This window comes from Mastigoproctus giganteus, chromosome 13, assembly GCF_048544385.1.
Source record: "Mastigoproctus giganteus isolate SK-2022 chromosome 13, ASM4854438v1, whole genome shotgun sequence".
NCBI lineage: Eukaryota > Metazoa > Arthropoda > Arachnida > Uropygi > Thelyphonidae > Mastigoproctus > Mastigoproctus giganteus.
Window position 1 is genome coordinate 163,941,451 of NC_143587.1, and position 23,866 is coordinate 163,965,316.

The following is a 23,866-nucleotide window of genomic DNA, read 5'->3' on the forward strand; positions in this document are numbered from 1 at the left end:
GAGATTGTGTAAGGATCAAGGAGTAGCATATATTTCAGCCTGGTCCGTGTTTGTTGACAGGAGAGAGAGAGTGCTTCTACAGGGATGGGGTACACTTAAATAGAAAAGGTGCAAGAATATTTGCTGATGCTATCAAGGCAGTGTTAGGTGGGTCGGAAAACTGCTAGCTTGGGGGGGGGGATACACAGAATAAAAGGTTAACAGTGGCCGCAGGCAGAGGCAAAAGTGATTCTTGCACGGCTTCTATTAGAATGAGCAGCGGCCTGGAAAACAAAGAAATGGATATTTCCAGGACTACTGGAAGTCATAGTGGAACAAATAAATACATGGGCTGTGTTAGGGTAACTAAGAGTAGAAACAGGTGCTTGCATATAAACCAATGCTAGGAGTATAGTTAATAAATTTGATCAACTTGAAGTGCTAGTCAAAGACATCAAAGGCAGATATTGTTAGGATATCAGAGATGTGTTGTCACACAGACATAAGCAGTGCAGAATTGGAATTTGGGAAGTACAATGTGTACAGAAAGGATAGACAAGACAGGAAGGGAGGAGTGGTTAAGGTGCTAGTTAAGAAACATAAAATCTAAGTAAGTGCATCCAATTGATGTTGGTGGACAATGCAGTGTTGAGTCTGTTTGGTGTGACATAAGCACTGGGAAAGGAAAAATGAGAGGTTTGTGTTATAGGCCTAATGAATCTGATGAGTATAATGAGTAATTGTGCAGAGAAATAGTGGGACAGTAAATTAAAATGTCTTATAATGGGAGGATTTTAACTTTCCAAATATTGACTGAAACTTGTGGATTGGTCACTCGCACACCAGCCAGACTTTTGTGGATTTATTGGATGGGAGAAAGACAGTACGAGAAGCGGTCGGCACCAATGAAGGTCAACTATAATAATAGCCAAGGCTACGAAATACATATCAGTTTTTACAGTTCAATATCATGCATATTTTCTTCCTTTTATGTTTTCTTATGTGCCACTCTGGCTACTTTACTGCTGTCCCCAGATAAAGTTTTTAACAGCAACATGTTTGAGAGGCAACCAGAGGGAGTAATACTCTTGATCTGATTATCAGCAGTTATTATTCATGCATTAAGAATTTGCAGATAAAGTAACCACTGGGTGACAGGACCACAATGTACTGATGTGGGAATTAGTTAACTTAACCAATTCCCACATCAGTACATTGTGGTCACTGTCATTACACAGTTAACTAATTCCCACATCAGTACATTGTGGTCACTGTCACCCAGTGGTTACTTTATCTGCAAATTCTTAATGCATGAATAATAACTGCTGATAATCAGATCAAGAGTATTACTCCCTCTGGTTGCCTCTCAAACATGTTGCTGTTAATGTGGGAATTACTTAGATGTAACTACCATCAAGGCTAAAGGGAAGGGCTATTACTTTCATAAAGGTGTATACAGGGGTCTCAGACAGTTTTTAAATTCTGTACAGTGAGATTAACAGATGATGTTACCAACGTTGAATTCTAATTCTAAATGGGAAGCCTTCAGGGACTTAATTTTGGGAGGCTACTAGGCTTTTCATTCCAGCTAAGAAATACTGTTCAAGGTTTAGGCCTAAATGGATGTAAGATGAACTAATGAGTCTCATGGCAGAGAATAAAAATGTATGGGATGCATATAAAATATCAGGTGACACAGAAGCCTCTGGCAGATATAAACTAGTCTGCAATCAAGTCACAAAGGAGGTTAGGCAGGCGATGGCAGATTACTAGAAATCCTTGGCAAAGGATGCAAAGAAAAACAGCAAATAGTTTACTTATGTAAACTCTAGAAGGAAAGGGATGAATCAGATTGGACCACTTAACATAGTAGTAGTGGTGGCATGTGATGCAAGAAAGCAAGTGTATGAGCTTTTGCAGCATCAGCGAAAAAAAAAAAAAAAAAGAAATTCCAAAACAATTCCCTCTAAATGTTTGTCCAGTTCCTCCTTAAATTTATTTAACCTATCAACTTCTACAACAAGGATGGAAGTTTGTTCGAGCAATTAACCACCCGCTGGCTAAAGGCAAACTTCCGCACATCTATTCTAAATTTGTATTTCCTCAATTTGAATTTATGCCACCTTAGATTTGTAATCTAAACAAGTGGAAGAATCTCATCAGAATTCAGTGTGCATTCCATTGCAATCTGCAATACTTAAGACTCTCTTGGTAAGACAATCTTTCATTCCCCTCACCAATCTTTTGCCCTTCTCTATACATGCTCAAGCAAATCTACATCCTTCCTAAAATGAGGCCTCGTACCTCCAGACCTGTACGCAGTACTCAAGGCATGGCCTGACCATTGCCTTATACAGAGGAACAATCACCTTTTCCCTGCTAGCGAAATTCCTGTATATCATTGACAAAACCCCATGACCTGCTGTTGCAGCCTGTCTGCATTGTTGTTCAGAAAACTTCATATCTGACTGCACAATTACTCCCAGGTCTTTTTCATTTTCTACCACCTAAAGTGTAGTACCACACAGTTGGTACATTTCTCTGGGGTTACTTCTACCTATGTGCAGTACAGTAATACCCCGACTTACGCGAACTCGGAGTTACGCGGTTCTTGATTTTTTCGTTTGGCAACGCTGCTGCCCACTATCTTCAAGGTCGTTTTTCATATGTTATCGATATACGGTGCGACGGCAGAGAATGAGAGCGAAAGATGAACAAAATTCAACTTTGCTGCTTTTATGTTTTTTATATCAGTGAAGGGGAAACACATTTCACCATAATAACGTAAAAGCCAACACAATTCCAGCTATCGGTATGCAATTAGATCGAGTTTACTACTAGTTTATAACAGATTCCACTAGCAGAAACACAACTGGATTTTTATTGTTTTATGGTAGTAACCCCTAGAAATGTGAGGTGTTAATAATGTATCTCTGCCTTTATGGTGTTGTTTATTCAGTTGCTACATGCGCGCAGCTTTGTTTATGCGTATCAAGCGTGCCTCCTCATTTTGTAATTGTGCTTTATTCCCTAAAAATGAGTAAAATACTTAAAAGTTGTGAAAAGGATGCGTACTGGTGAAGACACTGCAGATTCAGAGAGAAAAATAAAAGCAATTATCGATAAACAGAGGCGGACTGGATCAAAAATTCTTACCCGGGAAAATTTATAGTGGCCCCATACTATGGTTTATACCCAAAATCACACCGGCCCACCGGGGTTTCCCCGGTAAGGCTTATGGCCAGTCCGCCTCTGTCGATAGAGAAAAAATATGAAATTGTGAAACGCTTTGAGGGAAATGAAAGACCATGTGATATTGCACGTGCTACAGGCCTAAATGAAGCAACGGCGAAAAGCACATGATAATTCCAAACTTGACAGGTTGAAAATTGAAAAGGGCTCAATTGTAAATGGCTTAAAATTTTTAGAAAACAGACTCCAACGAAGAACGCGTTATAGCTACAAAGCAAGGAATAAAAAAATTATTAGCTTGCTACGAAGAAATTCTGCGTGAAAAAAAGAAGGCACTGTGTCGTCACACGAATTTGTTAGATTTTATGAAGCCATCGAAATAACTTTTTTACGTAAGTCATTTGTTTTTTTAATACATATTTTGTATTAATATGTATAAAGAACTGCAATTTTATTAATATTTTTCTTCTAAACTAGTGTTTTTGTTAGTCCTTGGTCCCAATTAAGCAAAATTTATATGTATTTATATGCAAAGTTTTACCCCGACTTACGCGAATTCGACTTACGCGATTTTCGTCGGACCCACCTATCGCGTAACTTCGGGGTATTACTGTACTTTGCATTTGTCAATGTTAAATTTCAGTTGCCACTTCTCAGCCCATCTGCCCAAATTTTCTGGATCCTGTTGCAGTAGCACACTGCCATTACTGTCATTAACAACCCTGCCAAGCTTTGTATGATCTGCAAACTTAGACAACACTAAGCCTGATATACCTTCATCAATATCATTGATAAATATACAAAAGAACAGAGGACCCTACACCAAACCCTGTGGGACTCCACTAATAACATTAGTCCTTGAAGAGCAGCACCCATTGATTACCACCCTCTGTCTTCCATTCAACCATCCTTTTATCCATTGTAGCAACTCGCCCTTGATACCATTCTGCTCCAATTTGTACAGTAGTCTTCCATGTGCAACAGTTTCAATAGCTTTCCTGAAATCCAATTATATGATATCAAATTTTTTTGCATCCAGCTCCTTTGTAACCACATCATAATATCCAATCAAATTTGTCAGACAAGACTTTCCCTTAAGAAAACCATGCTGTGTCTGAATTATTGCTGTGTCTGAATTATTGCTGTAGTCTTGTCTAGATGATCCTGCAATGCATCTTTAACCAGTGACTCCATTATTTTACCCAGAACAGATGTTAAACTAACTGGTCTGTAATTACTTGTGTCACCCTTCGATACCCATTTGTGAGTTGGGGATACATTTGCACTTCTCCAGTCCGTGGGGACCTACCCTGAGTCCAAGGATGCTCTCATAATTATGGCTAAGGGTTTGGTTACTTCCTCTGCCACCTCCTTTAATATAAGTGGATAGTCATATCCACCCTAGGTGCCTTTCTTATGTTGAACTTCAACAATTTCTCTGTCCTCCACTTTGCTCTCAGTTATTACAAAATCATTAAGCACCCTGCTACAATTTGATAACCTTCTGGCATTTTCAAACCTTAATAACTCCTCATGTGTGAATGTAGATGCAAAATACTCATTCAGTTTTTTTGCTATCTGAGCAGGATCATCAACAGTCGAATCATCGACATCAAGTGGTCCAATCAGATTCATCCCGTTCTTTTTAGAGTTTATATAAGTAAAGAAATCCTTGCTGTGTTTCTTAGCATCCTTTGCCAAAGATTTCTCATAATATGCCTCCGCCTGCCTAACCTCCTTTGTGACTAGATTACTGACCAGCTTATATCTGGCATAGGCTTCTGTGCCATCTGATAATTGATATGCATCCCATGCATTTTTCTTCTCTGCAACGAGTCTCATTAGTTCATTTGACAACCATTTAGGCCTAAACCTTGAACAATATTTCTTAATAGGTATGAAACTTTTTGTAGCTTCAACGATTAATTCCTTGAATGCTTCCCACTTAGAATTTGCCGTTGGTAACATCATCAGTTGATCCCACTGTGCAGAATTTAAAAACTGTCTGAGACCACTGTAGTCACCTTTACAGAAGCAAAAACCCTTTCCTTTACTCCTGATAGTAATTATATCTAAATCCCACATGAGTACACTGTGATCACTGCCACCCAGTGGTTCCTTTAAGATGGGTTGACTATTGATTATCATGCTCAGGTAGCTAATAAACTGTATGAGTGTTTTTCATCAACATTCACACATGAGTTATTAAATGAGGGGACTACCAGAATTTTATCAAACTCTAACAGGGAGCTAAGTGATTTTGTAATAACTGCGTGAAAAGTGGACGAGAAATTGTTGAAGTTAAACATAAAAAAGGCACCTGCGGTGGATGGATCTATCCAGTTATATTAAAGGAAGTAAGCAAACCCTTAGCCATGAGAGCTTACTTGGACTCAGGGGAGGTCTCCATGGACTGGAAGTGTGCAAATGTATCACCAATTCACAAAGGGGGTTCAAAAGGTGACACAAGTAACTATAGATCTGTTAGTTTAACTTGTGTTCTGGGGAAAATAATGGAATCACTGGTTAAAGAAGAAAGCTTTGCAGGATCATCTAGACAAGACTGCAGTAATATTTAAAACAGCATGGGTTTGTTAAAGGGAGGCCTTGTCTGACCAATTTGATTGGATACTATGATGTGGTCACAAAGGAACTGAGTGCCAAAAATAATTTTGATATCATATACTGTACTTGGATTTCAGGAAAGCTTTGAATACTGTAGCTCTAGGGTATCAGACTTGCAGCCCGCGACAAAATGTATGTGGCCTGCAATGCCCAAAAATAAAATGTTAAAGTAAACAATTAAAAGGTACCTATTTATAATTCTAGAATATAAGGATTAAAAAACCTCTGTAATAAATATAAAAATAATCATTTTAATTGATAATAATTAAAAAAAAAAAGGCTGGATCGATAGAGCCTTGATTAGAAAGAACTAAAAATATAAATAGTAATTTCAAAAGAATAAAAATTGAAATTATCTTTAAATAACGTTGTAACTTTTTAGTTTATTTCTTTAAAAATAAAAGAGTTACATTTTATTTTTTAAAATATTTTTTAAATGGAGAAATCTTAATTTAAATTTCTTTTTCATTTAAACTAATATTACAATATTGCAAATGCAGCGGTTTTTATAATTTTATTGGAAAGATATTTCATTCGTTCTAGTTTCTTTGTCGGGATCTGTTGTGTTGTGTGCGTTGTTTGCTATCTATAATTTAACAAATACCTAAGTAATTGTTTTTTTAATTTTATAATTTTAATTTCAACGTTAGAATTTATATAGAAAATGTCGCTTTCAACACCAGTCAAGAAAAGAAAAATTGATAACGAGGGAAGAAAATTCCAAGAAAAGTGGGAGCTGAACTATTTTTGCATGGAAGTGAACAGTAAAATTACATGCTTAATTTGAAAGAAAATATTAGTGTTGCTAAAGAATACAACATTAAGCGGCATTATAACTCTAATCATAAGGAACAATATTCGCGCTTTGAAGGAAAAATAAGAGAAGAAAAATTAAAAACAATGAAGAAAACACCCAAAGTATTTACAAAATTCATGAAAACTAATGAATCAGTAGTAAGAGCAAGTTATGAAATAAGCTATTTGTTAGCAAAACATTCAAAATCGTTCACAAATGGTTCGTTAATTACAGAATGTATAATAAAAGCAGCTGAAATCGTCTGTCCTGAAAAAGTGCAATCATTTCGCCATATTTCATTATCAAGAAATACAGTGGTAGAGAGAATTAGCGAAATGGCTGATAACATCAGTTTACAACTACAGGATATATCTACAGAAGTCTTGTTCTTTTCAATTGCGATTGATGAAAGTACAGATATACGAGATGTTGCTGAAGTTGCTGTATTTTTTCGTGGTTGCGATAATAACATGAGGATCACCGAAGAATTGTTGGAAGTTATCTCTCTTCTTGGAACTACGACTGGCAAAGATATTTTTGCTGCTGTGTGGAGCATTTCAGAAAAGTGAAAGCTTCCACTTGACAGACTTGTGTCTGTAACAACCGACGGTGCTAAATCAATGACAGGTGAAAATCGAGGATTTGTGTCAAAATTGATTAGAAAATTACAAGTTGAGTACTCAGATAAATCGAAAACTATGGCTGCCCACTGCCTTATTCATCAACAAGTTCTGTGTTTAAAAATATTAAAAATGGACGATGTATTGAAAACAGTAACAAAAACAATCAACTTTATTCGAGCGACAGCACTCAACCATCGGCAATTTACTTCTCTTCTTAAAGATTTAGAATCTGAGTTTGATGGATCTTCCTTATTACGCAGAAGTTCGATGGTTATCATGCCACAAAGTTTTAAAAAGATTTTATATGCTTTTGGAGGAAATAACAGTTTTTCTTTAAATGAAAAATGAAAATGTATCAGTTATAAAAAATCCTTTGTGGATTAAGGATTTGGCATTTTTAATTGATATTAAAGCCACCTCAGTAATCTTAACATTTCATTGCAAGGTAAAAATAAGTGAATAACGAACATGTACGACGCAATAGCAAGTTTTATACAAAAACTAACGTCATTTAAAAATCATTTAAAAAAAGATGTTTTGACCCATTTTCCTACTTGTGAGCAGCTAAAAACACAAAATCAAAATTGCTCTTTCTCACAATATTGTGACAAAATTGAGGAAATCAAAAATGAATTCGATAAGTGTTTTAATGATTTTAAAGAGTTAGAAGATATGTTTTCTCTTTTTGTTGGACCTTTTTCATTTGAAATCGAAAAAGGTCCCACTTTGATTCAACTGGAAATAATTTGATTTCCAAATTGATTCATTTTTGAAAGACAAATGTCGAGAAGTAGGAATTCCAAAAATATATTCTTACTTATGTGAAAAATACCCGGAAATTAAAAAGTTTGCTGCGCAAATTATGTGCTACTTTGGGAGTACCTACTTATGCAAGCAATTATTTTCTTGTATGAAATTAAATAAAACGGCGTATAGATCGAGATTGACAGATAAACATCGTTCCTACATACTGAAAATTGTATGTTCCCAGTCTTTGACTCCTGATGTTGAAAAACTAGTAGGGGATAAACGCTGGCACGTTTCCGGGAAAAAAAATTACAGGCATACCTCGAATAACGAATAGGATGCGTTCCACGAAATTACTTCGTTAAGCGAAACTTCGTTTTCAGAGGTAAAAATACTATGGCCAGAATAGGGATACGTTCCTACCTAAAGAAAATGAAAAGCTTTTTTTTCGAACAAAGAAAAGTTTTATTAAATAAACAGTCAACTTACATACAAAGTGAAATCACATTTTAAAATAGGAGTCCAAAGTTGATTGCTTATGCTTTTTTTCTCTTTCATTTAACAATTGCCTATAGGAGTTATTGCATTTAACACTGATCGCTTAACAATAAAACTTCTTCCTAAATCAGGATCATTTTCACTAAAAAAATTTAAAACGTTTCAATGTCATTTAAGCACCTTTTTAAATCTTTGGTTGTTAACACTTTTTCGGCAGGAACTTCTTTAACTTCGTCTTCATTATCTTTGTCTTCGTTGCTAACAAGGTTTTCTAAATCTTCCACTGAAAAAACCATCATCTTCTGCATTCAATAAATTTCTAACATCCTCTTCATCGACATTTTCGAAACCTATTGATTGAGCCATCTGGATAACTTCATTTCTAATTTCTTGGATGCTATTTTCTTCTTCGTACAACTTCTGGCCATATTTTGCGCCAAACTCCATTTAAGCATTTCTTAGTGACTTCTTTCCAAGAACTATCAATGTTTTCAATTGCGTTTTTAATGGTGTAGTTTTTCCAAAAAGTTTTAACTGTCATTTCCTCTTTATCCTCTAGTTCATTTAAATTGCTTAATGATCGACGCAGATAATAAGGTTTAAATGATGCTATTACTTCCTGATCCAATGGTTGAATCAGGGAAGTTGTGTTTGCTGGAAGAAACACAACTTTGACAGGAATGCATGTCCAACGTGTTAAGATCAGTAGGATGTCCCGGAGCATTGTCTAACAACAAAAGAGCTTTTTCTTCAAAGTTGTTTTTTTGACAATACCGTTTTACTTCAGGACAAAAGTGGTTAACAAACCAATCAGTAAATAACTCCTTGGTAACCCACGCTTTTCTATTTGCTTTCCATATTACAGGTAAATTCATTTTTATGTTACCTTTTAACGCCCTCGGATTTTCTGAATGGTAAACTAATAACAATTTTAATTTATAATCGCCAGAGGCATTTGATCCAAAGAGTAACGTTAAACGGTCTTTAGCTGCTTTGAACCCAACAGCTGATTTTTCTTCAATAGAAATGAAGCTTTTTGTTGGTAGCCGTTTCCAGAACAAACCGCTTTCGTCAACACTGAAAACCAAATTTGGTGGAAAATTTTCACGTTCAATTGTTTCCTTTATTTATTATTTCTGGAAACTTATTTGCAGCTTTTCCTGTTAATTTTACACTATGAATCCTGGCCCGTTTTTTAAATTTCTCGAACCAACCACGAGAAGCCCCAAAGGTTTCCGTAATTTCTTCAATTTGTTTAGATTTCAGGTGATTAAACTGGAATATTTTTTTTTATGTTAAATGGGGTTTGAAATTGCGGACTTCGTTATATCGAAGCTTCGTTATCAGAGGTAACGTTAACCGAGGTATGCCTGTAATTATTTTCATAAATATATCGAGTATTTAATTTTTAAATAAAAATAATAATATAACAGTTATATATACTAAAACCAAAGGAGCCCAAGGCAGCCAAAGTAACACACCTCTATTAGTTACAATTTATTAGGAAACGTTTCTGAAATAGTTAGTTACAAAATCCATCTTCAGTTTTTGTAGCAATTTCCGAAACATTTCCTAATAAATTGTAAATAATAGAGGTGTGTTATTTTGGCTGCCTTGCGCTCCGTTGGTTACCAGTTCATCAGCAGCCACTTTACTCCCATTTCTTCACTATACATACTAAATTCTAAATTACTTCTATTCTGTAGATCTGAATAAAAATTTAAATGTTAATTACATATGAGTTTTAATTATCCTGATTATGCTAGTGAATCCTGAATCAATATATAATATTTAAGAAAATTTTATGCGGCCCGCGAAAATCATACCATCACACAAAATGGCCCGCGACAGAAATGAGTTTGACTAATAATAATAAAATAAATTAATAATAATTTATTTTATTATTATTAGTTTTATTTTATTTTTTTTGGCCTATGCATCATAAGCCTTAGGCTTCCTTGCATAATGGATCCCCGCTTTACAATTGGTTCAGTGTATAATCAAATCACGTTACTATGAACTCACCATAGTAAAGTACTGTTCACTATACTATGTGTAGTAAGTGCCGGTCATTGTGATCACGTTTGTGAAAATTGAATTTTAATTCTATTAAACCTATTAAACACACCTGCTATAGCACATGGAACACTGCTTTACAAATTGGAGAGATACGGCATTAAGGGTAAGTTGCTACAATGGATAGAGGAATGGTTGAGATGGAGACAACAGTGAGTGGTAATCAATGGATACTGCTCTTCGTGGACAAAAGTTTAGTGGAGTTCCCCGGGGTTCAGTGTTAGGCCCATTGTTGCTTTGTATATTTATCAGTGATGTTGATGAAGGTATATCAGGTTTAATGTCCAAGTTTGCAGATGATACAAAGGTTTCCAGGGTTGTTAACGACAGTCAAGACAGTCATTATCGTCAGCCATTTTCAATCCACTGCAGGATGAAGGCCTCTCCATCAACTTTCCAGTTCCTTCTGTTTGAGCACTGGCCATCCATTTACTACCCAAAAACTCATGAATTTCAGCTATCCATCTCTGCCTTTGTCTTCTAGCTCCTCTTGGGTACATTCTGTTATTTTCTTAGTCCATCATGTCTTCGAGCTACGTGTGCTGCCCAAGATCATTTTAGTTCTTTAGTTTTGATAAGAATGTCCTTTACTTGAGTTTCTGCCTAATCCATGTGTTTCTCTTCTTATCTAACAGTCTGATTCCCAATATAATTCATTCCATTCTTCGCTGTGTAGTTCTCAGCTTCTCTTCCATTCTTTTGGTGAGTGCCCAAGTTTCACTTCCATAAGTCATGGTGGGGAGTATACATTGGTTCATTATTTTATGTTTGACAAACTGGGATATTGCTCTTCAGTATGTGACTATATTTCCTGAATGCTATCCATCCAAAATTTTATTCTTCTCTTGACTTCCAGCCATTTATCATTGTTACAGCTAATAACTTGTCCCAGATAAGTATATGACTCCACCATTTCAATTACTGCTCCTTCAATCATTATTTCCCTTTCTGTGGCATACTTGTTCATCATTACTTTTGTTTTAGCCATATTCATCTTTGGTCCAAAATCCTTACTAACCGTGCATAACTGATTAAGATTTTCCTCTAATTCTTTGGGATCGTGGCTTATGACCACAATGTCATCTGCAAATCGTAAATGGTTTAGGTACTCTCCGTTCACATTGACTGCTTTCTGCGAGCAGTCTAATCTTCTGAAAACTTCCTCGAGGGCAGCAGTAAACAGCTTCGGAGATATTGTGTCTCCTTGTCGAACTCCTTTCTCGATTTTAAATTTGCTGCTCTCTTTGTCTAGTCTAATAAAGGAGGTAGCACTCTCATATATTTTCTTCAAAATCATAATATATGGGGTATCTGTGCCTTGTCTTTCCAGTTCCCGAAACATTGCTTTATGCTGTATGGGTGCTACTCCAACTGGATCTAGATAAGTTGGTGAAATGGGCTGAGAAGTGGCAACTGAAGTTTAACATTGACAAATGCAAAGTACTGCATATGGGTAGCAATAACTGAAGAGAAACGTATAAACTATGTCATACTACACTCAGGGAAGTGGAAAGTGAAAAAGACCTGGGGGTAACCGTGCAGTCGAATATGAAGTTTGCTGAGCAGTGCAGATGGGCTGCCGGGGAAAGTCATGGAGTGTTGTTGTCAATGATATATAGGAATTTTGCTAGCTGGGACAGGTTATACAAGGTTATTATCCCATTATACAAGGCAATGGTGAGACCACACCTAGAGTACTGAGTTCAGGTCTGGAGGTCTCATTTTAGGAAGGATGTAGAGCTGCTAGAACGAGTACAAAGAAGCGCAACAAGGTCGGTGACGGGAACAAAGGGATCCTCTTATGGAGAAAGGCTTAAGTAATGCAATTGCAGCACTTGGAGAGTAGGTACCTGCAAGGTGATCTGATTGAGGTGTATAAGGCCCTGAATGGGTTGAGCAAACTGAATGCTGATGGGATTCTCAGATTCAAATTGAGGAAAGACAGTTGTGGAATAGATGTGCAGAATTAGGCCTTTAGCGAGTGGGTAGTTGATTAGTGGAACAGACTTACATCTTTTGTTGTGGAAGTTGATAGCCTAAATAAATTTAAGGCTGAGCTGGACAGGCATTTGGAACGAATGGAGGGGTAAAATGGAGTTTCATTTTGGCTGATGCTGCATAAGCTTGCTTTCTTGCATCGTATGCCTATGCTAATGCTACATGGGTGGTAGAGGCTGACAGTTTGGGGAAATTTGGTTAGCTGGATAGTTACCCTCGGAAGGTGGAAAGTGCATAGGTTTCTGTTTCCTTTTCTTTTATTATTTATAAATAATTTATTTTATTATTATTAGTTTTATTTTCTTTTATTTTTTTGGCCTGTGCATCATAAGCCTTAGGCTTCCTTGCACAGTGGATCCCCGCTTTACAATTGGTTCAGTGTACAATCAAATCACGTTACTATGAACTCACCATAGTAAAGTACTGTTCACTATACTGTGTATTAAGTGCCGGTCATTGTGATCACGTTTGTGAAAATTGAATTTTAATTCTATTAAACAGCGATTCTAATTAGCAAAAATAGGAGGAATATTATCCACAGGCTATAAAAGTAAAGATATATTAAGCACAAATTTACCCTTTATTACCTTACCAATTAAAAAATTAAAAGTTACGTGAAAATCGGAAGAATATACGTGATAATCGGAATAATTAATACGTGCTGTAATGTGTACATACTAACTAGTTGACATTTCTATTCTCACATTTGTGAGTAGGGGTTAAAATTTAACAAAGAACACGGTGCACAAAAATTGCAAGTGAGAACGGAGTAACAAGTTATGAAGCTTTAAAAATAGGAATTAAGTGAAGATTCTGAAAATTAATTTTTTTTATATGATTTAAGATTCCATGGAAGTGTAAACACATTTCATAATAACCCACAGAATTTCAGCTGTCGGTATTATCACAAGTTCAATAAGATTGACTTTACTATCCGTTTGATAGATTGCACTAACAGAAAAGTCAAATAAACAGGTGACTGCTAATTGTTTTATGGTTGTGACCTCCAGAAATCCGAACGAACCATGTGGTACAGGCGGGGACAATCGCTGGGTAAACTCCAGTGCTGCAGTCTTCTGCCTCAGTTAAACGGCATGTTGTCCCAATTAAGCAAAGCAAATCCTGGCTATTTTCTCGATTGGGTTCTTTTTTTAAGATTTGCCCCAAATAAACTGTTGCCCCAATTAACCAGTGGCTCAAATAACCAGAATTCACTGTACTAAGGCGCCTCGGTAGCCAGGTGGGCAGGAGCGGCAGTGCGTAGCACACGCTTCTTGATTAGACCGGGGTTTGAGCCCGTGACCACCAAATATGGAGGATGCGGAAAGGTCAGGGAATGACCACCGCATATCCCTGGAGCAATATGGCCTTAGTTGCTAATGCTCCTAAAAAAAACAAAAAAAAAACACTGTACTAATTGAAGAAGAAGAGTATCAATATTTGTTGCACAACACTTGTGAAATGGGTATTAATTATGGGGAATTCATAAGAATTCAGCCAGAAGATTAAACTAAATATATGTCAGAAGAAAAGATAATATCATTTTCATGGAAACAACTTGCAACAGAAATTGAAGAGAGTAAAGGCTGATTTAACTTACACAAAGCCAGAAACTGTCATGATACTTTTAAATTTGCTGATCTGATTTTGACAAAGAATTTGAAAAACATTGTTATGTTCGAAGAGAAATGTAGAATGACATTATGAAGTGACAGTAAGAATGACTTTTACTGACCAAAAAATATCAGTTTCTTCAAAAACTCCTAGACAATTGGGAAGGGACTCATCAACATCTCATTACATTTGGGATTCTCTTTTATTTTTAATTCTTTGTATTCAGTTTTGTTTTGAATATAAATATTTTCATAAAATTTTCTTTTTCTGTCATATTTGAATTGTAATACCATCTAACATTAATATCTTGTTGGATTGTAAATAAATTTGTTTGTTTTTATGAAAAAATTTAAAATATATTTCAAAATATTTATGTATAATTGTATTCTGTTATTCAGATCTTCACAAATTTGGAATATAATTTTTGTAGTCCAAATTAGTAAGGTTCTGCTGTGCTAATCAATATTTAGAGAATATTTGAATTGTTTGACAATGTGTGTGGATTCATGGTTTTATTTGTTATGATCTTTTTTTTCCCCCCCTCTTATCCTTTTAGGAAGGGCAGTCAGAAGTGCTTGCAGATCATTCAGGAGACAGAGTTATGCCTGCAGTTGTCGCTTTTGTTGGGAATGAACTGGTTAGTTGTTTATTTTTAAATTTTTTTCACCTTTATTTACGGTTTATAAATTAAATATTTGTATTTGACACCTACTGTTCTGAATTTTATTTATTTAAATTTTAATGATTATTTGCATAATGAATGAATAATTTGTTTCAGTTCATTAATTTTTGAAATGCTTTATTCTTATAGCGATTTCTTAAGAAACTATTTTTCTATTCCAAATCCAACAGTCAGAAGGCATATTAGTGCATATATTAACTAAGTAACTTATATTAACTAAATAACAACACTTCTATGAATATAAATTGTGGTCTACCCCAACTGTGGAGTCTTTTTCAGCAGTCATCGTCATCATCAGCCATTTTCAATCCACTGCAGGATGAAGGCCTTTCCAGCAACTTTCCAGTTCCTTCGGTTTTGCGCACTGGCCATCCATTTACTACCCACAAACTCATGAATTTCATCTAATCATCTCCGCCTTTGTCTTCCAAGTTTTCTTCTAGATTCTCTTGGATACCATCTGTTATTTTCTTAGTCCATCTGTCATCATGTCTTCGAGCTATGTGTCCTGCCCAAGACCATTTTAGGTCTTTAGTTTTGATAAGAATGTCCTTTACTTGAGTTTGCTGCCTAATCCATGTGTTTCTCTTCTTATCTAACAGTCTGATTCCCAATATAATTCGTTCCATTATTCACTTTGTAGTTCTCAGCTTCTCTTCCATTCTTTTGGTGAGTGCCCAAGTTTCACTTCCATAAGTCATGGTGGGGAGTATACATTGGTTCATTATTTTACGTTTCAGACAAACTGGGATATTGCTCTTCAGTATGTGACTATATTTCCTGAATGCTATCCATCCAAAATTTATTCTTCTCTTCTTGCCTTCCAGCCATTTATTATTATTACAGCTAATAACTTGTCCCAGATAAGTATATGACTCCACCTTTTCAATTACTGCTCCTTCAATTATTATTTCCCTTTCTGTGGCATACTTGTTCATCATTACTTTTGTTTTAGCCATATTCATCTTTAGTCCAAAATCCTTACTAACCGTGCATAACTAATTAAGATTTTCCTCCAATTCTTTGGGATCGTGGCTTATGACCACAATGTCATCTGCAAATCGTAAATGGTTTAGGTATTCTCCATTCACATTGACTCCTTTATGCGACCGGTCTAATCTTCTGAAAGCTTCCTCAAGGGCAGCAGTAAACAGCTTCAGAGATATTGTGTCTCCTTGTCGAACTCCTTTCTCAATTTTAAATTTCCTACTGTCTTTGTCTAGTCTACTAAAGTAGGTAGCACTCTCATATATTTTCTTCAAATCATAATATAGGGGATATCTCTGCCATGTTTTTCCACTGCCCGACACATTGCCCTATGCTGTATGGAGTTAAATGCCTTTTCATAATCCACAAATGCGAGGCATAATGGTGTTTGATATTCATTTGCTTGCTCCATTAGCTGTGCTATTACATAGTTGAGAATCCTGTCCTAAAGCCAGCTTGCTCTTTCGGTTGATTCTCATCAAGTATTCTTTCTAATCTGTTAGTAATGACCCTTGTGAACAACTTGTAGATGTGGGATAACAAGCTAATTGGTCTATAATTTCCAATTTCTGATTTATCTCCTTTCTTATGCAGCAAAACTATGATTTCATTATTCCACTGCTTATGCGTCACACCTTTTTGAATGTAATTTGTGAAAAGCCTTGCCAGTTTTTGTGTTATGTCTCTTCCTCCCAATTTTAACAACTCTACAGTAACTTCATCAGCGCCTCCGTAGCCAGGTGGGCAGGAGCAGCAGTGCGTAACACAAGCTTCTTGATTAGACCGGGGTTCGAGCCCGTCACCACCAAATATGGAGGATGCGGAAAGGTCAGGGAATGACCACCGCATATCTCCGGAGCAATATGGCCTTAGTTGCTAATGCTCCTAAAAACCAAACAACAACAACAGTAACTTCATCTTCCCCCGGGGCTTTCAGATTCTTCATTTTCTTCAATGCATGTTGTACATAATCAGGAAGAATATCGGGTATGTTGTATGTGTTGCTACTTTGCAATCCATTTTCCCCGCTGCAATCCATCATTCCCTTGCTCTTTGTATAATTCTCTATAGTTGTCTTCTGCTATTTGAATTATGCCTTCTCTGCTGTTTATAAGTACACCATCGCTATTCTTCAGTTTCAGTATCATTTGTCTTTCTGTACTACTGCTCATGGCTGCTGATTTAAATGCTTTGTTTTCCCTTAATGCTTGTTCTACTTTTCTTGTGTTAAATCTTATGTCCTCTCTGAATCTCTTTCTAATAGCTTTGCATAACTCAGTATACTCAGTTTTCTCCCTGTCAGTGTTTTTCTTCCTCTTCATTTGTCGTCTTCGGTTCATCGTGACAAGTGTTTCGTGACTAATTTTTTCTTCTTTGGATTTCTTTTTCCCTATAGGTTTCTTGGGCTTTATGGCTTTCAGAAATTTGTAATATTCCTCGTCGATATCTTGGTCCTGAGCAGTCTGCAGAAGCTCAACTTGTTCTTAAGTTCCAGTACATACTGCTTTTTCTCCTCTTCTGTTATCTCAAAGACCTTTGTATTATTTACTCGAGTCAGTTTTTTCCTTTCCTACCTTTATATCAAGTGTACATCTTACCATTCTGTGATCACTTCCAACATTTACCTTATTCAGGACGGTAACATCAACAGCAGTGACAGCACCTAAAGAATTAAGGAGATGAATTATGAAAACTCCCACTGAACCTCCCATTATCCAGAGCAGTTACTTGCCCTTAATGCCAGGGCCGGCCCTAACAAAAGAGGGGCCCAGTGCAAAGTTGACTTGCGAGTCCTTGATACAAATTTCGTACATCAAAATAATTTATTGCATTTTGATATTTATTACATTGCACAATTTGGTTTAGTAAGGATTACGTGAAAATGATAAATAATTAAATTATTTTAATAAAATTAACATTTCAATCACAAAAAAATCTTTAATAAATCAAATAAGAAAAATAATTGCTTCATATACTTACAAAATGTAATTTGGTATGCGACTTAATCGAATAAGGTCACAATATGTGAATTTTGTTTCATTTTCTTACATGTTTTATAGCAAATTCGTTGATAATATCATCATAATTTAGTTTTTTGGCTATTTCGGATTCGATAGATAAAATGGCTAAGGAGGTAATCGTTCTTGACTAAATGCTAGATCTCAAGTAATTTTTTATTATTTTCAGTCTTGAGAAAGATCTTTCTGCAGATGCGACGGTAATTAGTAAGGTTAATATAATTTTCAGAACAGAACAAAATTTGGATACAATTCAAATAAATTATTTTTCGGTAAATATTGTAATATTTGTAATATTGTGATCCTGGAAGGCAAAACTCGACAACAAATTTTTATTTCATTAAATAAATCAGTGCAATCAATATCGTCTTGCACACGGTCGCATTTAAGTCTTTGTAACATTTAAGAAGATCATTTTCAGTCAGTTTTTGAATATTATCCGAATTATATAAAAAACCGTATGATGTCTCATGTTCGTGATAAATTTTGAATCTTTTCTTAAAAGAAATAATTACACTATTGATTATGACTAGAAAATATTGAATTCTGAAATATTCTTCACCTGATGAAATAGGCTGATCGGTTCCTTCATAACAAAATTGCTTTGTTTTTCGTCCAGTTCTTTGATTCTTAAATTCAGATGTCACTTTTAATTCTTCAGCTATTTCCTTTGCAGTTATTAAAGAAGATTTGAATCCCGATTCATGATACTGTTAAAAAAAATTTAAAAGGCCTTTTAAATGTGAATTTGCTGTACCAATATCTATATTTGAATTTTGAAATATCTTGCTCACAATATTTACTTCATTCAGTATGTCATACCAAATGACCAAACTTAATAAAAATTCAAATGAAGTAAGTTTATTTTCGATTGATTGAATTTCGTTTTCATGTCACTGGTATGTTCATAAAGGTATTTCAAAGCTAGAGAAAATTGTGGTACTTGTGTATCTCACAGATTTCACACTTTCGAGGTGACATTCCCACCTGACAGTGGTTTTGGAGTAAGAGGTTTGACATGCTCTTTTAATATATCCCAGCGTATCACAGAACTTGCAAAAATATTATATATGCTTTGTAAAGTTCCAAAAAATGAATTTGTAAGAGAAGATGATTTTGAAATGTATCCAAGAATTAAATTCAAATTATGACAAATTATACTGTGCTTTGGAATTCTTTTGTAGGATAAGTGCTTGCATGCCTTTATATAAACCTCTCATATGAGCTCCGTTATCGTACCCCTGTCCTCGACAGTTCCCTTAATCTAATTCCTCCTTTTCTAATATGTTTTCAATTTTGGCTGATAACCCTTTTCCTGTCGAGTCTTTTACTGTTTCAAAACAAATAAATCGTTCTTGTATACTCACATCACTTTCAGAGTTATCTAGAGTAACATATCTTAAAATAACAGATAATTGTTCTTGATGGCTTATGTCTGGAGTGCAATCTAATAAAATTGTGAAATACTTAGCTTTCTTAACTGTATTTATTATTTCCTTTCTAACTTTTTTTTTTAGGCAAAGCAGAAATCAGTTCATCTTGTATTCTACAAGATAAATAGGAACGCGATGCTGATTCTACGCACCAATCCAAATGTTTCATGATTGGGTCAAATCTTGCAAGTAATTCTATGAGACCTAAGAAATTACCATTGTGCAGTTTATATAAAGCATTGCTACTGCCCATGAATGCCAAATTATGCTCTGATAAATATAAAATTGCAGCCACTATTCATTCCCAAACACATTTTAAACGCAGTGTTTCGTTTTTAATTATTTTTTCATGTTCTTTGTCAATAGTGTTTCCAAGTTTCAAATTCTTTTCAAGTTGTAACAACTTGTACATAGCTTGTAAATGATATTCTGATCTTTCGTAACTTTGTAATCACGAACGTAAATGTACCCAATCGTTAAGTCCAGTTAAACATAGAGAAGTGGTATTTGAAGAGAATATCTTACACGCATAACACAATGTGGCATCTTTGTGCTTTGAGTAGAGTAATCACCTTCGTTCTTGACGTTCCCCATTTGTTAATTTTCTTAAATAATAATTTTCAGAAAAACTTCTGTTATTTTTATCTTTCGGAAAATCGTAGTTTTTTACTTGTGTCACGCCATTTTGTATGATAGCCATTCTAAATTTATCAGTTATAGTTTCGGGCCAAGTACCAGGATCATTGATATCGACATTTTCGTCTTCGTCGCTTTGTTGATTCTCTTGAAGCTGCGGTCCTCGGAATAATTCATCTTGTTCTTTGTTCAACGCTGACAAAAAATTCCTCCGTCTGTACGTTTCCCTTTGCTTCATGATTATCTTCCTGTTCTACAGTTTTCTTATCATCGCTTTCCTCTTCATTAGGATGAGAGCTGGCTTTATGATGATCAGGATCGTTTTCGTGGATGTCGCACGGCGTAATTTCATTTCCGCGAGTTTGATCTTCCAGTAACTGTGAATTATGCGTTTCTTCAGTTTGTTGCACATTTTCGGTTTTTAAAAATTTGGCAAGGGAGTTCCTCTGTTTTTCTGTAATTTCTTCTCTCTTTATTTTTTCTTCAATTTATCAGAGCCACTCATATACTTTCTTCCTGCATCTCTGTCTCTACTAGTCATGTTGCGAAATAGATACGAATATGTTATTTATTTTCACACCTCACGAATCACGATAAAAATGTATATTCATATTTATGTATTCATATAATATATATATTCATATTTGTGGGCAATATTTATTCAATAATTTCAAATGAAACTCCAATAAATTATTATATAATTATTATTATTTGAAAGGAGAGATATTTTAAATATATTTGAAAGAAAATATATTTTTCCATGTTCTTTGGAGAATTCTTGGTAGGCTTTCAGATAATGTTAATAACACGATTATTGACATTTTATTTCTTATGTATATTAAAAATATGGCCATTTTGTGGCGATGACGCTAGATTTTGCGACAGTATTAAAACAAAAAAAAAAAATGAAACCATTTTTATTTTTCAAAATAAGTCAGCGGCGCGAGGCCTTGTGCGCTCGCACCGTTCGGACCCCTCCCCTCTGTGCTTAATGCCATGCTGCTCCAATTTAGCATTAGTAGAGACACACGATGCAAGAAAACAAGCTTATGCAGCACATAAGCCAAAAAAAAAAACCCCTCCCATTTCACCCCTCCATTAGTTACAATTGCCTGTCCAGCTCATCCTTAAATTTATTTAGGCTATCAACTTTCACAACAAAAGATTGACGTCTGTTCCACCCATCAACTACCCACTGGCTAAAGGCAAATTTCCTCACATCTATTAGCATTAGCATTTATCATTAGCAAAGCCACATGATGCAAGAAAGCAAGCTTATATAGCATCAGCCAAAAAAAAACACCCTTATTTCACCCATTCATTCGCTCCAGATGTTTGTCAAGTTCTGCCTTGAATTTATTTAAGCTATCAACTTCTACAATGACAGCTTGAATTTATTTAAACTATCAACTTCTAGAGTTTACATGAAAGTTTGTTCCAGCAATCAACCACCCACTGGCTAAAGGCAAACTTCCGCACATCTGTCCTACAACAGTCTTTCCTCAATTTGAATTTATGCCCTCTCAGACAATTATTCTGAGCAAGAAGAAGAATCCCATCAGCATTGAGCATGCTCAAACCATTCAAGGCTTTATACACCTCAATCAGATCACCTCGCAGGTGCCTAGTCTCCAGACACTATAATTTGCAAAACATAAGTCTTTCTTCTAAGAGCAACCCTTTGTTCCATTCACTAATCTTGTTGCCCTTCTCTGTACTCGTATCAACAGCTCTACATCCTTCTTAAAATGAGGCCTCCAGACCTGTATGCAGTACTCAAGGTGTGGAATGACCATTGCCTTATACCAGGGGATAATCACCTACTTATTCCTTCTAGAAAAATTCCTGTATATAATTGACAAGCCACCATGAGCTATTCTTGCAGACCGTGTGCACTGCTCAGAAAACTTCATATCTGAAAGAAAAGGTCCTTTTCTTTCTCTACCACAGAGTTGATGGGTTACTCTGGGATTACTGCTTCCCATATGTAGTACTTTACATTTGTCAAAGTTAAACTTCATCTGCCGCCTCTCAGCCCATCTGCTCAACTCTTCTAGATCCTGTTGCAGCAGTGTACTGTCATTTGTGTCCTTAACAACCCTGCCAACCTTTGTATCATCTGGAAACTTCGACATTAAGCCTGATATATCATCATCAATATCATTTATAAATACAGAAAACAATAATGGGCCCAACACTGAACCCTGAGGGACTCCACTAATAACATTAGTCCACGAACAGCAGTGTCCATTGATTACCACTTTCTGTCTTCTCCCACTCAACCATCCCTTTATCCATAGCAGCAATTTGCCTCCAGTGCCACACTGCTCCAATTTGTGCAGCAGTCTTCCATGTGCAACAGTATGAAAGACTTTTATAAGATCCAAATATATGATATCAAAGTTATTCTTTGCATCCAGTTCCTTTGTGACTACATCATAATATCCAATCAAATTAGTCAGACAAGACTTCCCCCTTAACAAACCCATTCTGTGTCCGAGCTATAACTGAAGTCTTGTCTAGATAATCCTGCAGTGCTTCTTTAAACAGTGCCTCCATTAATTTTCCTGGAACAGAAGTTAAACTAACAGGTCTGTAATTACCTGTCTCCCTTTGATCCTCCTTTGTGGTTTGGAGTTACATTTGCACATCTCCAGTCCATGGGTACCTCCCCCGAGTCCAGGGAAGCTGTCATTATTTTGGCTAAGGGTTTACTTCCATCCTTCCTTCCTTCCTTACTTCCAACTGAAGTTTAACCTTGACAAATGCAAAGTACTGCATATGGGTAGAAGTGACCCCCAGAGAAACGTACCAACTGTGTGGTACTACACTTAAGGTGGTAGAAAATGAATAAGACCTGGGAATAATTGTGCAGTCAGATATGAAGTTTTCTGAGCAATGCAGACAGGCTGGCAGGTCATGGGGTTTTGTCAATGATATATAGGAATTTTGCTAGCAGGGAAAAGGAGGTGATTGTCCCTCTGTATAAGGCAATGGTCAGGCCACGTCTTGAGTACTGCGTACAGGTCTGGAGGCCTCATTTTAGGAAGGATGTTGATTTGCTTGAGCGTGTGGTCTCGTATAATTATGTTGGATATTAAGTATTTTGGCCTCATTAAATGAAAAAGTGTTTTTTGTTAACAGCTCGAAAGGCCAATTCTGACGCTGCTTAACTAGAAGCACTAACTGAGGTCGCAGGTTGAGCATGCTGAATTCTGATGGGATCCTTCCATTTGTTCAGATTACGAACCTAAGGGGCATAAATTCAAATTAAGAAAAGACAGATGTAGAATAGATGTGGAAATTTGCCTTAAGCCAGCGGGCGGTTAATAATTTCTGGAACAAACTTCTATCTGTCGTTATGGAAGTTGATAGGTTAAATAAATTTAAGGAGGAACGGGACAGGTATTTGGAGGGAATGGTGTGATTTTTTTTTTTTTTTGGCTGATGCTGCATAAGCTCATACACTTCCTTTCTTGCATCACATGCCACTACTACTACTACTACATGTTGATTTACACGAAAATTCAAAGCATACTGCATAGAATCTTGATAAGATTAATCTCAATCACTGCAAGAAATATTGTATACCAGTTCATTTATATGTGTTGCGAACGAGGAAAGGAGTGAGTGATTGTTCAGTAAAGTGTGTTCAGTAATTTCCATATTGGCCTGGCCACTATTTTAAATTCAGTATCTTTAAAGAATCTATTAAACTGTTTGTGCCATTGTTCAACATATGGGACACAAATAAGGTAATTTTTGATATTACTATTGTCGGTTGGTGTAGTTCTTTGTATCCTATCCTTAGCTTGTACCCTAATTCGGTTTATTGTAGCAAGGGGTAACCCCTCTTTAAGAATCTGCTGGTTAATATTTGTATTTCTGAGCTCAAACATAATCTGTCGTTCTATATTTATGCACATTGAGAAATTAATTAAAGATAATAGATCATTTGTAAG

General features: G+C 35.8%; 1 protein-coding gene across 1 annotated transcript in view; it reads left to right on the top strand.

Moving 5' to 3' along the window:
• Positions 1-23,866, top strand: part of LOC150076571 (heat shock 70 kDa protein 14-like) — a 231,739-nt gene that overhangs the window by 11,738 nt on the left and 196,135 nt on the right. Inside the window, exon 2 of the mRNA XM_090387461.1 lies at positions 14,705-14,785. Within this exon, the coding sequence (XP_090243587.1) occupies positions 14,705-14,785 (81 nt within the window). The remainder of the gene's footprint in view (positions 1-14,704; positions 14,786-23,866) is intronic.